The following is a 15,147-nucleotide window of genomic DNA, read 5'->3' on the forward strand; positions in this document are numbered from 1 at the left end:
TAATAGCAAAGGGCTCGTGTAGAATCAAAACTGGTAAGATACGAAGAGAACAGGACATTATTAACTGTGTTAACATGTATTCATATACGCTTTTGGAAGATGAAATGGGCACACTGCCTGACGGGGCCCATGATCCTTATAAAGTCATCAAATTTGGCAGAAACAAACGACAATAAAGGTACTGTGCACTACCGGGTTCGAAATATATGATCACGTTGTAAAAATAAAGCAAATAGGGTGATCTTTATCTGTTCCACATTTTGCAACACTTGTTTTTAACGGTCTACATTCACGGGATTTCTTTTATAAAGGTATTCTTTCTTCGCTGACCCTTCTCGGTATCGCGTTACTTGGGCGTCAGTCAGCATCTCGGCAGATATATTATACCGCGAAGCTGTTAGCCGCTAGTTGGTCAGAATTTTTCGGTCTATGTTCACCAAAATGAAACGGCAGCTGGAAAGAGGCTTTTTCAAGCGAAGCTTCTCATAACTGACATATTTCCGTAGCTTCCATGTACGCACACAGTTATCATAATCAGCATTGCCTCGAGCGTCGCCGTCTTTTTCTGCAGCTGGCTCGCTGGCGCCCTTCGCTTTGCGCTCGTGCTCGGCACGCGCTCGTGGCGCTGCTCCCGCGTTCGCCATCGTCGTCTGCTTCCACAGCTGGCTATTTTGTAGCTGATCATTCCAGCGTAGAATTTCACTTCTCTTCTGTCGTCGTAATTAGGAGGCCGCGTTTACGGGGGTATGAGCCATTGCTTAAGGGGATAGGAGCCATTCATTGTGTTACCGTAACGGAAATATTTAATTTTGACGCAATTTTCTGGAAATCCATCCATAGTGAACGCGCACGGCAGAGGGCTCGTCATCGACGTGCCGATTCTAGCGTGAGGGCTTCCGAAACCTATAGGCGAAACCTCAGCGAAGAGCCGCGGACCCCGAGTTCAGGGAGCACGAAGTTGAGGCCAAATATCAGCGAAGAGTCGCCAACCCCGAGTTGCGGGAGGGCGATGTTGGGCCCAAACTGTCAGCCTTGTCTTACCCTCCTAGAACCCGACAACGGTGGTGCACTACTCGGCAAAGCTAGCGCCAACTTCCCCGGCGCGACGGCCAGGTTTCAACTCAATTTTCTCAACCGGAACTTCGGAGCCAGTTGCACTACGTGTGACCGGTTGTGGTTCGAGTACAACGTGGTACTCGTCAGTGCAATTCGTTCGAAGGAACACCGAAGAAACACACGAGAAGTTTCGCTTACCCCCATTTCCTCGACAGGGGAGGGGCTACATAATTTTTTATTCAGTTTCCGAGTAACAGAATTATGTTTTCTCGTATATTTGACTTGCAATTCGATGCTGTCATGTCTGTAGGTTGTGTGTAAGTCGTACTTTACGAATTTTGTGACGCATTTTACTTGAGAAATTGATTTAGTTCAATAACGCACTTGCGGCAGGCGGAGGGACGATAAGGCTGAGCATAGATGCTGCCCTTCCGCGCACGACAAACGTACCACACGATGAATCTGTTCCTGATGCGTGGGTGCTCTGCGCGTGTCATATCTCGCACAGCTTGTGCTGCGATCGTAATCGACGTTACGGTAAACACTTGATGATGATGATGATGATGATTTATTGGCATCCCCTTTGAAACGGGGTGGCGACAAATAGTCACCTAGCCTGCTTGATTTAATCAGGTATACTACACATGTTCTTTATCTAGCATTTTTGTATACCTCTCATTATCTTTCTTTTTAAAAAATTTAGCTTGTACCGCTGCCTATGATTTTAAGAGATCAGGTCGTATCCATCTTTTCCCTGATTTTTTTCCACCAGTACTCTAATCGTCTCTTGCTGATCTCTACGGCTGATCTGTTTATGTTTCATTCCACTTTAAACCCAAGCGCTTCTGGGAGTTGCACGCTACCTACGGTTCTCGCTGGGTGGATCCTGTCGCATTTCATTAGGATGTGCTGAGTGGTCTCTGCATCTTTACTGCAGCATACACATGTCTCATCTGGTTCCGAATATTTGTTCCGATATGTTTTCGTCCTTAGGCAACCGGCTCGAGCCTCAAATAGCAAGGCACTGCCCTTTGTGTTATCGTACAGATTTTCCCTTCTAATTTCTTTCTTCTCATTCTTGTAAATCTCCATTGTCCTTTTCGTTTCCATTCTTTGCATCCAATTCACGGTCTCTATTTCTCTCACTTTCTTTCTGATGACCCCTGGTTGTCTATTTACAGTTTCGATTATCCTGTACTTGGTTGCCAACTTCCTTGACCTCTTCCTCCATTCTGTGTCCACGCTTTTCATGTAGAGATACTTGTGCACTTTAGCCGCCCATTTATTTTCATCCATGTTCCTGAGCCTTTCTTCAAAACTAATTTTGCTTTGTGCTTCTCTGACTTCAAAAGAGGCCCAACCCATGTCTCCATGCACTGCCTCATTTGTCGTATTACCGTGTGCTCCAAAAGCCAACCGGCCTACTGATCTTTGGTTAACTTCCAAACCCGCCAATATATCCGATTTTAAGCATATAATGGCATTTGCGAATGTTAGCGCTGGCACCATTACTCCTTTCCAGATTCCACGCACCACCTCATACTTATTGTGGCCCCACAGTGCTCTGTGTTTCATTAATGCTGCATTCCGCTTCCCCTTTATTTTCAGATTATCTTGGTGGTTGCTTGAGTAATTCGTTCCTTCGTTTATGTGTACGCCGAGGTACTTATATTGCTTCACTATGGGTATTACTTGCTGTTGAATTGACACCACGAAGTTACTCGTGTGTTCATTAAAGATCATAATCCCTGATTTCTCTGTGCTAAACTTAAGGCCTAGATTTGTCGCTGCGTTCCCACAGATATTCGCAAGTATCTGTAAATCTTTTTTATTGTCCGCTAGTAGCACAATGTCGTCTGCGTACATCAATCCAGGGACCTTCTGTTGCACCATTTGTCCATTACGCATGTAGGATAAATCAAAACCTAATTCGCTGTTTTCCAGTCGTCTTTCTATGCCCTTGACGTAAAGCGTGAACAACAATGGTGACAGAAGGCATCCTTGCTTCAATCCTTGGTGAATTCCCACCATTTCATTTCCTTTTCGGCCTTCCCATGCCACTTGTACTTGATTGTCTCGATATATCTCCCTCAGCAGCTCCACGAAATCGTCATCTATGCCTTCGTATTCAAGAATATCTCACAACAATTCCCTGTCTACGTTGTCATAAGCTCCTTTAATATCTAGAAATGCTACCCATAAAGGTTTTTTCTGAGCTACTGAAATCTCTATGCACTGAGTTAGTACAAAAACATTGTCTTCTAAGCGTCTGCCTGGCCTGAACCCATTCTGTAGTTCCCCCAATACACCGTTTTCCTCCACCCACTTCGACAGTTCTAATTTTATGGCTTGCATTGCCATTCTATATATCACCGACGTTACTGTAACTGGCCTGTACGAGCTCGTCTTATCCTTATCTCCTTTGCCTTTGTAGATGAGATTCATCTTGCTTTCACGCCATCAAACGGGAATATTCTTTGTTCTAATCACTTGCTCTATGGCATTAGTCAGTAGTGCCTTGCTTTTTGGACCGAGGTTTTTGATTAGCTGTATTGGGATTTCATCGGGTCCTGCTGCCGTGTTGTTAGGGACATTTTCTGCTGCCTTTTTCCAATAAAAGCTTTCTATGCTGAATTTTGATCTCTCAAGCCTCTCTGTTGTTGCTGGACCTGTTGTCTGAACTACGCTTTTTCTCGTACCGAAGTTATGCCTGATAACGTCTGTGATGTACCGCAGCTCATCATCGCCTTCATAGATGTTACCGTCTTCATCCCTTATAGCCGTTTGCGAGTTTCTAGTTGGAGCTCCCAGTGCTTTTATATGGTTCCAGAATCTTTTTGGGGCGCCTTTGTCTCTTTTGTGAATGTTATGCACCCAACGTTCACTTGCGCATTTAATTTTCTCTTGCACGAGCTCACTCGCAACCCTTTTCTTTTCTCGGTATGTATTCCATCTAAGGAGCACCTCTTCTTCTTGTAATCCCAACTTTTTGGCTTCTCGACGAACCCTAGATGCCTCTTTACGCTCTTCTATAGCTTGTTTAATTTCCTTGTTCCACCACTTACGTGGTTTCCTCTTTCCAATCCAACAATTGTATTGCAGTGTCCGCCTTATTTCATGCTGCATAACCTCCACCAGTTCCTTATATTCCCAGACTGCTGTAGGAAAGGCCTCAATTTTCTTCTCTATGTTGTTTGCGATCTCTGTTATTTGCTCGTCATTCATTTTTAAAAACTCTGAGGCTATTGGTTCATGTTCTGCGCTGGTATCTGTCCCAAACTTTAATGCTAAACGTCTATGATCGCTTCCCAGGCTATTTTTTTCCATTTTCGTCTATTATCATTTGGTCCAGTTGTTCGTAGACCATTTCTGAGACTAAGGCGTAGTCGATATATGACTGCCTGTTTCCGCATTGCCACGTTACCTGTCCATGACACTTATTCTCCCTGTTAACTACTATAAGGTTCTGTTCATCACACAAATCCAGCACTAGAGAGCCGTTGTAATCAGTATATCCGTCTAAATCGTCCATATGCGCGTTCATATCTCCCACTAATATCACCTGGCCCGAGTTACTGAACTCATTAATATCGCTTCTAATGCAATCGACCAATTCCTTACTTTTTTCCCTGCTATCACTACCTGTCCATAGGTAAGCTACTCCCAGCCACGTCTTTTTACCTTGCCATGTACCACTAATCCATAAATGCTCTTTACATGTCTCGTTTACCCTTCGCCACTTCAGACCTCGCCTAATTAGTACGCCTACGCCTCCGCCTTTCCTTGACCCGGTCATTCTGTTGCACCCTTCCCATACAAAGTTGTCAATAACAGGCGGCTGCTCCGAATCGCGTAGATGCGTTTCGGTCAAGGCGTACACGCTAATCGCTTCATCATTCAATTGCGTTTGAATTTCCAGCCATTTTTCCTGCTTACGACCACCCTGCATGTTAATGTAGCAAATTTTACCTTCTCTATTCTTATCCTTTCTGCGTCTTTTCCTGACTCCTGGTCGCCTAATTCTGCCCTTTACGGGTGTTTCGCTATGTTCAATACTCAATCCTGCTTCCTGATTGCCTGGGGCCCGCCTAAAAAGCTACAGCTCGTGCCGCGAATCGACTTCCGACCGGTGTTGCTACACTTTCACTAAAATGTATCCCGTCACGCACAAAAGCGCCTTCGCGGCCTGCTCGGTGCACTTCTCGGTTGATGTCAATGACCGTAAAATTCATTGCTTTAGCTAGAGTCCAAATTTCCCTGTTTACTGCAAGAACTGCCCTTTCAATTTTATAACCCTGCCTTTCAACCTCTGGCACCGTGCACACCGCGATTTGTACTTCTTTTGAAACATTCCGCAAGTCGGTGACCCCTTTGGCTATTTGCTTTGTGATTCCTGCTCCTCGTCCGTTCAGTACGTCAATCACTCCGCCCATTATCACCACTAGGTGTCTCTCCTCCATTGTGTCCCACATGCGTTCCTTGGCCTTCGCTATCACCTCTCTAATCGGCTTTCCCGGAAGCGCGCTAACCTGGACTCGTTCGTCTGCCCCTACCCTCTCTGCTATCGCCGGTTCTACTTTACGCATGTTGGAATCCCCAACAAAGACAACTCGACGCTTTCCTTCCCCCTCACCGCCGAAAGCTGCCCCCGAAGTCACAATGCCCTCCCCTCCTTTCTTATCCTTGCCCTTGGCTTTGTTTTCTTCCCCGGCCGCGTCAGTGGTATCCGCTTCGTGACTATCACTGACGTTTCCGCCACTGCTTCCCGGCGTGGCGGGTTCAGCTGTCTCTGCACTCGCATCGGAGCCAGCTCCGTTCGCGGTGCTCGCCTCGATGCGTTCATAATTGCTTTGCATAATGGTGGCGCTCAGCTGGATTTCTGCGTTAACTAGTTTTTCTTCTGCCTCCTTCCTCTGCTTCTGCTCGATTTTAAGTTCCTTTTCTAGCTTTCCAACCCGCTTAGCTAACACATGTCAAAGAACGGTACCGCCACCTAACGGCCATGGCCACTCAGACCTCAAAGGGCAGCAGAAAATTGGGGGACGCTTAAGCCCGCCTTTAAGAGTAGAACGCGATAGCGTTATCGGGACCCGTTCGCATCGCATGGTTCGCATACGGCAAGTAAGCTTCATTGACTGCAACACTGAACGTGGCGAGGCCCGCTTACAAAGACCAAGCTTACACCGATCCCCTTAAAGTCAGCTTCACTAGTAAACTGAAAGGCATTGCTGGAAAGACGTTTTTCCAGGGGCAATATAAGTGGGCTTATATTAAAATATGAATGGCCCTAGCACCTTTTTTATTATTTTATTAATTGTTTGCGATTGCCCCGATGCCACTCAGTTTTCGCGTCGGTGGCGCCCACCGACGCCGCAACGCGGTGCGCTTTGGTCGGCACTCTTAGGGAGCCTACATACAGCTCCCTAGGCACTCTCAGCCAGTTCCTTGGCGCCGGCTGTCAAGGAAGTGAAAAATAAAGAAGCGTAACGCGTGCTCGAGGCGCAAGCTCGGCACGCGCAGTGTTATTCTAGAAGCTTGCCACGCTGGTCGTCGCAGCCGCCGCTCGGCTCACTGCTTTCTTCACTCGACTTGCCTCGATTCCGTCTCGACGACCACCCAATGCACCGCACAGTCCCCGGCCTCAGGCTCTCACTAGGGGTCCCTTTCGTGCAAGTACGCGCACAATGTTGTCACCAATGTTGTCACTTTCTCGCCACCAACGATGGCACGCGACAGTGGTGCCATCGCCTACCCTACGCCGGCTCCTGTGCCGCAGGTCGTCTGGTCTGGCACGAATGATGTCGTTCCTGTCATTCGGCCCCCGACCAACCCTCCATCAGATTTGTCCACGCTGCCGGCTGAGCAAGCCTCCAAATCAGCGCCTGAGCCCTGCCCCGTGCCGACTCCGCTGCCTCCGACTTTGTCAACTGCCGCTACACCGTGGCACCTGCAAGCCAGCGAGAGCAATGCAGCAGCAGCAGCGATGTTCGTCCCTGCCCTGTGCTGCCCGTCCTCTCCTTCGGCCGACTTGCCTTTGGGCCCTTCTGGCGAGCACATCTGCCAAGTCAGACGTTGGAGGCTGTGAACAATCGTCGCGCGACGAGGATAGGGCAGATAGACTGACTCCACCATCCCGCGACGCGAGCCGTAATGCTGTCTCGCGCCCACCACCTCACCCTTTCCTTCGCGTCGTGCCCGCATTGGAGCTCGCCAGGCAACATGACTTGGCAGCTGCTGCTGCGGCTCTCACAGAATTTCGCCAACCCGCGTCGGTGCCGTCATTGAACGTTGTCCGACGACGCCTTCCGCGCCATCCCGAGCACCACTCGACTCCAATGCCGGGCTCCAGCAGGCGCCTACCGGACCCTCTTCTCGAGACACGCGCGGTGTCGTGCATAGCGAGCTGCTGCTTGCGACGTCGACAGCGCGTCGGGCAAGACCAGACCAGCGCGTGACCAAGCTGAATCTACGAGAGCTCACGCGTGTGCGCGGGTATGACGATCGAGCTTGTGGCTTGTCGTGTCCCCCACTGACAGCGCCCGGTCACAGTTTGTTTCACATGGCTTGCGTGAACTGCTGCAGAGACGTCTACTTTCACGCTCTCCGTGCCGGCGTGCTGCGTACCGTTCGTCCGCAGCGCCACTCGCCGCCTCGTCCACCGGAGGGATTTGCTAGTCCCCTTCACCTCCGACGGACTCACTACTTAGACTGACCCCGCACCCTTTTGAAACTTTTTCTTGTCATTTGCTCTATCAGCGTTCCGTCTGGCCGTGGGCCTTGTAGCGCCCACCGACGCTGCTACGCGGGGCGCTTTGGTCGGCACTCTCAGCTGGCGCCTTGGCGCCGGCTGTCAAGGAAGTGAAAAATAAAGAAGCGCAATGCGTGCCCGAGGCGCAAGCTCGGCACACGCAGTGTTGTTCCAGAAGCTTGCCACGCTGGTCGTCGCAGCCGCCGCTCGGCTCACCGCCTTCGCCCTTCTGTAAAAGTAGGGACGACGGCACGGCTCGTTCGCCGCCGTCACGTCCTCCTACAAGATATTTAGGTTTTCTCATATATTAGAATAACAATGCGAAACCATCAGGTCTGCAACAAGGGTTAGTCTTACTTGTGGGGAGTTAGAAACGGTTTAACATAATGTTTCCAATGCAACGCAGAATTGAACATTTGAGGATCGCCTTCATGCAAACATTTTTAATTTAAACGATTTTAGCAAATCAGCAGTTCAATAATAATCGAAAAACTAACCAGCTTGCCCCAGGCGACTACTAACAAAACACCAATGGGCCCATCTTCGTATTTCGTAGCCTTCTTTATTTTTAAACTTCATCATGCATTAGCGAAGACACACTGTATGTCGGCTGCGAAGATTTTTAGATGGTTACAGGCATGAAACGTTACCACCACTACTGTTTTTGCTCGGCAAGTGCCTCAATTGTTCTTTGAGGTCTTCGGCTACACTAAAGGACTTGTTCTATCATGCCAGAAGAGCTGTTTCTTATAGTCTTTTATTAGTATTTCATAGACAAACATTCTGACACGATAGAGAACTGTCCCTACTGCATTGTCAGCACACCAGCTCAACCGCGCAGAAAATCCGGGACCTCCTATCCTTTGGCCTGTTGAAGTTACTTACAACCCCAGAGAAGAGCAGAAGATGCAGCGGAAAGAAAGGATACATATCTTGAAGTCTCGCAGGGAAGCATCGACAATTCTCAACACACCATCCTACACGCATTCGAGAGAGGACGCCTCAATCATACGAAAAGCACAAACACACACATTACTCACACCACACTATACGCATTATATTAACAGGGACCCAGGCTCCCCCCCTTGTAAACAGTGCGGGGCCTATCCATCAAATAAACACATCTTGTGGGAGTGCCCTGCAAACGCCATCTTCAAAAAGGCAATACTTTCCAAATTACCACACAACCAGCGTCCTGGCAGCTGAGAGGAGTGGACCACTCCCCCACGATGGTGGCCGCTTCTGGTGCAGCACGTCAAGAACGTGCTGGGCCAGGAGGCATGAGCCTACCAGGAGGCCCTGACTTGGGCTTTAGTTCCTTCGGGGCTAATAAATGTTATTTCTCTCTCTCTCCTATACTGCATTGTGGATCTCTACTAATACTCTCGTGATTTCGAATGAATTGCTTCTGAATCTACCCACATGTTTATGCTGTCAGGATGTATGGGAAGGGTGATATATACTAGATCGTGTTAGGTGTTGTAGAAGCTGGCTTCCACTTCGCACGTGATGATGGATGGGTAAGAGGGACCAAAGGTCAAGTAGCGTGTATATGCCTGTTGTTGTACCAAACGTTGTCAAAATAACAAAATGTCGCAAGCATCGAAGCGTACCTTAAACAAAATGGTTATCAATGTGCGACTGTGTGTGCTTCATTTTAACGTCGTTGTGAGAGGAAGTGCACTGGGCTGAAAGGCTCGTCTTAAGTGTCACAGACAATAGCCTGAGGTAAATTTTTCCAGAATATATTAACAAAACGGCTTACTAGACGGAACATCTCTAATGCCTAAGCTAGCCTGGACACATGTTTTCAGAAAGGTGGCCAGGGGCGCGTGGATGTTGTTGCGCAACTCAGTAGGTACATATGGTTCGGAGATATAATATCAGCACAAGTTCATTTCGCTGATGTTTTGAAGCGCATTTATGTGAGGAGGAACTATTTAAGCGTGAAATCCGGCAAGAACAAAGAAGTGAGCAAACCTTTATACATATTTGATCACACCAAGAGTTCAAACTTCTCTGCACCTAAGGTATTACATTTCTCAAAATCGAAATAAGGAGAACTACGTAGAGAATTTGCACCGCGGGAAAATATGTTCCGATCATAAGGTACCCTCACAAACACCAACTTAAGCTCTCGATTTATGAATAATTGTAATAAAGCCACTTGATTATTTCAAGGCATCTGAAAGGAGCATCCCTTGTGTGCTTTGCCGACTCAAAACATTGGTGACGGATCGGTTCGCTGATAGACAAAAGTCAAATGATAATTTTGCCATGTAAAGGTGGAGGTGTCCATAGCATATACTTTTCTACAGCACAAATAACATAGTTGTGTACTGTATAGGTGGGGTATACAAATGAACATATTAGGAAGCGTATGCTGATTTGAGGTTTGCGATACATGCGTATGAGAAGAAGTATGAGTTCTGTCAGAGCCGTTTCGAAGAGTTATGCTGCACACTGATACCTGTTAAATGTTACCAGGAACTTGAGTGTCAGTTTATCCTTTTTTTAAGATATACTCGTATGCAGACATTTGCGTAGAAAAAAACTACTTTTTTTTTCAATTCCCACCTTTGTAGCTCGGATGCCTCCCAAGCAGCTCATATCCCCGGCAATGGCTGACAGAAGAGAAGTCTTTCCACTGCCTACAGCACCAACGACGCCGACAAGAGAACCACTCCTTATGTGTAGGTTGATGCCTTGCAGAGTGGGCGCTTGCACGTCGCAAGATCTTTTAGCCCAAGCAAAGGAACAATTTTTCATGATGACTTCACCATCTGCGTCGGAGAAAAACGTGTGACTTTTACCGAGAAAAAAATCTGTGTATAATGGAAATATACGGTGTCAGTAAGAGCGGACGTAGTCAAGAAACATTGAGAACAAATACACGATTGTTTCATAAGAAAAATTCTGTTTGTAATGTGAAATATACGGTGTGAATGAAACCAGAGACAGTCAAGAAACATGCGTAACACATACACGATTGGTTATATATATATATAGAGGAGCTGCTATTGTAGCAACATTGCGTATACAACGGCGAAAGTAAGATGCCAGGCCGAGAAGGCTGCGCAATGTTTTTTTTTTTTTTCGATGGGCAAGGGAATTAAAGCACAGCGGCAATGTTCTCAGGGTCTGTTTGGATGCCGCCTTTTGAAACGACGTGTCTCAGGACTTTGATGCTTCTGCTGGCGAATGTGCACTTTTTAGTATTAATCTGGAGGCCAGCATTCGAAAGGCAATGGAAGACTTCGTCTAATCTCTGCAGGTGTTGGCTGACGCCGGAAGAAAAAAAACAACGATGTCATCCAGATAACAGTGGCAGGTCTTCCATTTTAGGCCACAAAAACAGTGTCGATCATACGCTCAAACGTGGCTGAAGCGTTGCAGAGGCCAAATCGCATTACAATAAATTCATGAAGTCCGTCCGGCGTGGCGAAAGTGGTTTTCTCTTTGTCAGCCTCGTTCGTGGGAGTCTGCCAATATCCTGATCGCAGATCAAGGCTGGAAAAATACTCCGCTCCTTATAGTGTGTATAAGGCGTCGTCAATTTGAGGCATGGGATATACATCCATGCATGTGATCTTATTGAGCGCTCGGTATAATCAACGCAAAAGCGAACGGAACCATCTTTTTTCTTTACCAGAACAACAGGAGAAGCCCATGAACTGGATGAAGGTCGTATAATCTTTCGTGCTACTATGTCATCAACTTGTTCTTCAATGACCTTCCGTTCCGACTGCGGAACACGATATGGGCGACGGCGTATAATTGCAGAACCTTCGCTTTTGATGTGGTGTGCAGCCACGAAAGTCTGGCACAGTGCGGTAGCTGCAGCTCTTAAAGCAGGATTTGTGCTTAGCCAAAAGGGCGAGTAACGCTTCTGACTGGGCAGTGGTTAGGTCAGAACCAATTATGGCTCGCAGAGAAGACGAATCCAAACCTGGGGCGGGAACTGGCGACAAAGAAGGTGAAAGCGCTGGCACAGAGATCAGTGGAGGTATGGTGAAGGTTGCCACGTTCTTCCTTTTGGGCAATCGCACAGAATTTGAGGTTGGTTGTGATAAAGGCGACCAGGAGAGCTCGGCCACATGAAAACCGGACGAGACAAGGGGCGAATAGAATTTCTCGTGAAGTGCAGCGTGAAGAAAGGGTAACACGTGCCGTCTTCATCGGTTACCTGGCTGGATGTGACAGCTACACCGTGTTCGTGACCAGGATGCAGGACGTAGTCTGTAGCGACAGCCAAGTTCAAGATGGAGGGTGACGACTCCAAAATAGGTGCATCCGTGGTATCTGTGATGTGGATGACGTTCTTCCTGCATGATATAACAGCGGAGGCAGAATACAGGAAGTCCCAACCGAGAATAAGTTCATGGATGCACGCGGGTAGCAAAATCATCTCAATGATGGTGACGAATGCCGGCGATCCAAACACTAGCTGTACATTGTCTATCGGGCTGAATGAGTACGTTATTAGCGCCGCGGAAAACGAGTCCAAGATAAGGTGCTCTGATTTTACGTAGCCGTGAGCACAAATCTCTACGCAGAACGGAAAGAGCGGCACCGGTATCGATGAGAGCTTGCACAGGAACACCTTCGAGAGTCACAGACAGCATATTGGCCGGGCGACAAGGAGGTATTTCCGATGTTTCACAGGACGCAGTTTTTCCTCCCAAACTGCAATCCTTAGTTTTCCGAGTGTTGGTCAGCAAGACGGGAGATGGGGCGAAGCGGTGATGCAGAGTGGTGGTAGGGCGAAGGAGAACGTCGTCTGGCCGAACGGGAGCCCTGAGGCAGATGCGGAGACGCTGGAGGTATTTCACGTTGCGTGAAATCAGACGGATCTGGGTAGTAAGCATCGTGTCTTCGGATCTCGTCTCGCTCGAAATCGGCATAGCCTCGGCTTGCATCTAGCTGGCGGCGATGGCAGTAACGCGTTAAGTGGCCCCGTATACCACAGTAAAAGCAGACCGGACGAGGTGGACACCACTGAGGATACGAAGGCGCAGCAGGTGCTCTGGCGCCCGCTGAGGCCAAATGACCGCAGGTAAGGTCAGGAGGTCCAGATGGGACAGGGTCAGGTGGTATATCAGGTGGTGGCAGCGACATCCGCGTATGTGGGCATCGGGAATGCTGCTGGGGCAACAGAAGTGGTCGGTGTCGTCATGGCTGCTAACTCCTGCTTCACAAGGTTGCGCAATTCGAACGTTGTGGATGGGGCGAGAACAACAGTGGATTGCCTCTGTTGCTGCTCCTGAAGTTCTTCGCGAATAATAGTGCAGATAAGAGCACGTAAATCAGAATGAGGTAGCAGGGGAAGGTCGCTGTCATGGTGAGGACGGAGGGCCTGAAGCTCGTCCAAGCGCCAGCACGTCGATGCAATTTGCTGAACTGACGTAGGCAGCTAAGGTGTTCAATGCGATGGAACCAATGCCTTTAAGAATGTGGCGAATGCGTTCGGCTTCCGTCATTACAATGTTGGCGCGGTGGCATAGAGCCAGGACATCTTCGATGCACGATGTATATGACTCTTGTGGAAGTTGAACACGCGCAGTGAGCTTCTGTTTGGCGACTTCGGAACAGCCAGATGAAGAGGCGAAGATTTCCCGCAAGCTGGTGGTAAACGCTGACCAGTCGGCGATGTCAGTTTTGCGGTGAAAATACCACGTCTTCGCAACGCCGGTCAGATAGAACATGACGTACGTTAGTCAAATTCTGTGTGTTGGTCCACCCATTGGCCGAACTCACGTGGTTGTAATTGTCGAGCTAGTAATCAACGTCATCGATCCGCAAAGACAGGTGGATCCCGTTGAGGGCTGGTAATGGTGCACGATGTCAGTGCAGCCGATGTCGTGGGTGTGGGAGCGTTAGGGGTAGCGATAGTGGCAGCGGCCGACGTAGGGGTGGCCAAAGCTGTAGGGGTGGCCGGGCGCAGGCGGCGACCAGAACGTAGCTCCAGGTAGGGCAGGAACGCAGGAGGACGTCGGAATCTTGATGCACCTCCACCACTTTTAAAGGCGGAAGACGACCAGGACAGGCAGCACTGGCAGACCTGTTTATTCCGCAGGCACGGCCCAGGCTCAAGCACGAAGAACAGGGATGATGATAGTTATATACACATGAGAGCGATGCAGTACGGTAAATGTGCTTACAATATATATATATATATATATATATATATATCATAGAACACACATTATGATGAGCTACCGTGGCTCCTGCTGCATTTAGGACTGAAGAGATGAAAACTGGGTTTGTTATGTATGCCTGTGCGTGTGTTCTGAACTGCTAGCAACGGCTTTCGTTCTCGTCCTAATCAATTTATCATGGTTATTGTTTCTTAAATCGTTCTGATTGCCACGTCTTTATTCTCTCCTTCAGCGTTATCACTGGGTAAAAAAAAGAATCACTACCGCTGAGCTTTGAACTCGTGCTGCTGCAGCAGTGCACGGTTGAGAGAGCAACGCGTTAACCACAGTGCTTATCAAGTTTTGAGTTAGGCAGGTGTAAATTTTACTGTTTGTGTTGTCATTTGATTAGTTTCTTCATTACAACTGAACACCTGTACATGCTCGAATATAGTTCCTGCAATAATACATCAGCTTCTTCTTTTTTCATAGTAATGTGTACCATAGGATAGAAGGAAACGGAATTGCAGTAATTAGTCTTACTTGAAGCATGTGTGCAGTCCTGGGACTCGGCGCTGTTAGCAGTGTGCTCTTCTTCAGCTAAATAAGACATTAGCCTACGACAGCTGCGAAATGCCTTGTGACGACAACAAAAGAGACAAATGTAAATGTCGCAGGTTGAATACGTAACAAATTGTGCTACACATTTACGACCACGCCAAGTATAATTCTAATGTATCATTATCATCTTCATCAGCCTTTATTTATGCCCACTGCAGGACGCAGGCCTCTCCCTGCGATCTCCAATTATCCCTGTCTTGCGCTAGCTGATTTCAGCTTGCGCCTACAAATTTCCTAACTGCATCACCCCACCTAGTTTTCTGCCGTCCTCGAATGTGCTACTCTTCTCTTGGTATTCATTCTGTAACTCTAATGGTCCACCGGTTATCCATCCTACGCATTACATGGCCTGCCCAGCTACATTTCTTCCTCTTAATGTCAAGTAAAATATCGGTTATCCTTGTTTGCTTCATCTTTCATTAAATCTACCGTTATTCCATCTTCTCCAGCAGCTTTTCTACAGATCATGTCTTACAAGGCCCTTCTAAATTCGTCGCTAGTTATTGAAGGAGCCCCTGTATCCTGTTCACCACTACTTCGAATGAAAGTAGCTTGGCTACTCAGGGCACTATACAGGTGAGTATA

The 15,147-nt window shown here is 47.9% G+C and overlaps 1 protein-coding gene across 1 annotated transcript in view; it reads right to left on the reverse strand.

The window, feature by feature from the left end:
- LOC119462306 (ATP-binding cassette sub-family C member 2-like) overlaps window positions 1-15,147 on the reverse strand; it is a 246,582-nt gene that overhangs the window by 199,534 nt on the left and 31,901 nt on the right. Inside the window, exons 7-8 of the mRNA XM_049673266.1 lie at window positions 14,485-14,578; window positions 10,382-10,587 (exon numbers count right to left, since the gene is read on the reverse strand). Of these exons, the coding sequence (XP_049529223.1) occupies window positions 10,382-10,587; window positions 14,485-14,578 (300 nt within the window). The remainder of the gene's footprint in view (window positions 1-10,381; window positions 10,588-14,484; window positions 14,579-15,147) is intronic.

The sequence above is a fragment of the Dermacentor silvarum genome, chromosome 8, assembly GCF_013339745.2.
Source record: "Dermacentor silvarum isolate Dsil-2018 chromosome 8, BIME_Dsil_1.4, whole genome shotgun sequence".
Lineage (NCBI taxonomy): Eukaryota > Metazoa > Arthropoda > Arachnida > Ixodida > Ixodidae > Dermacentor > Dermacentor silvarum.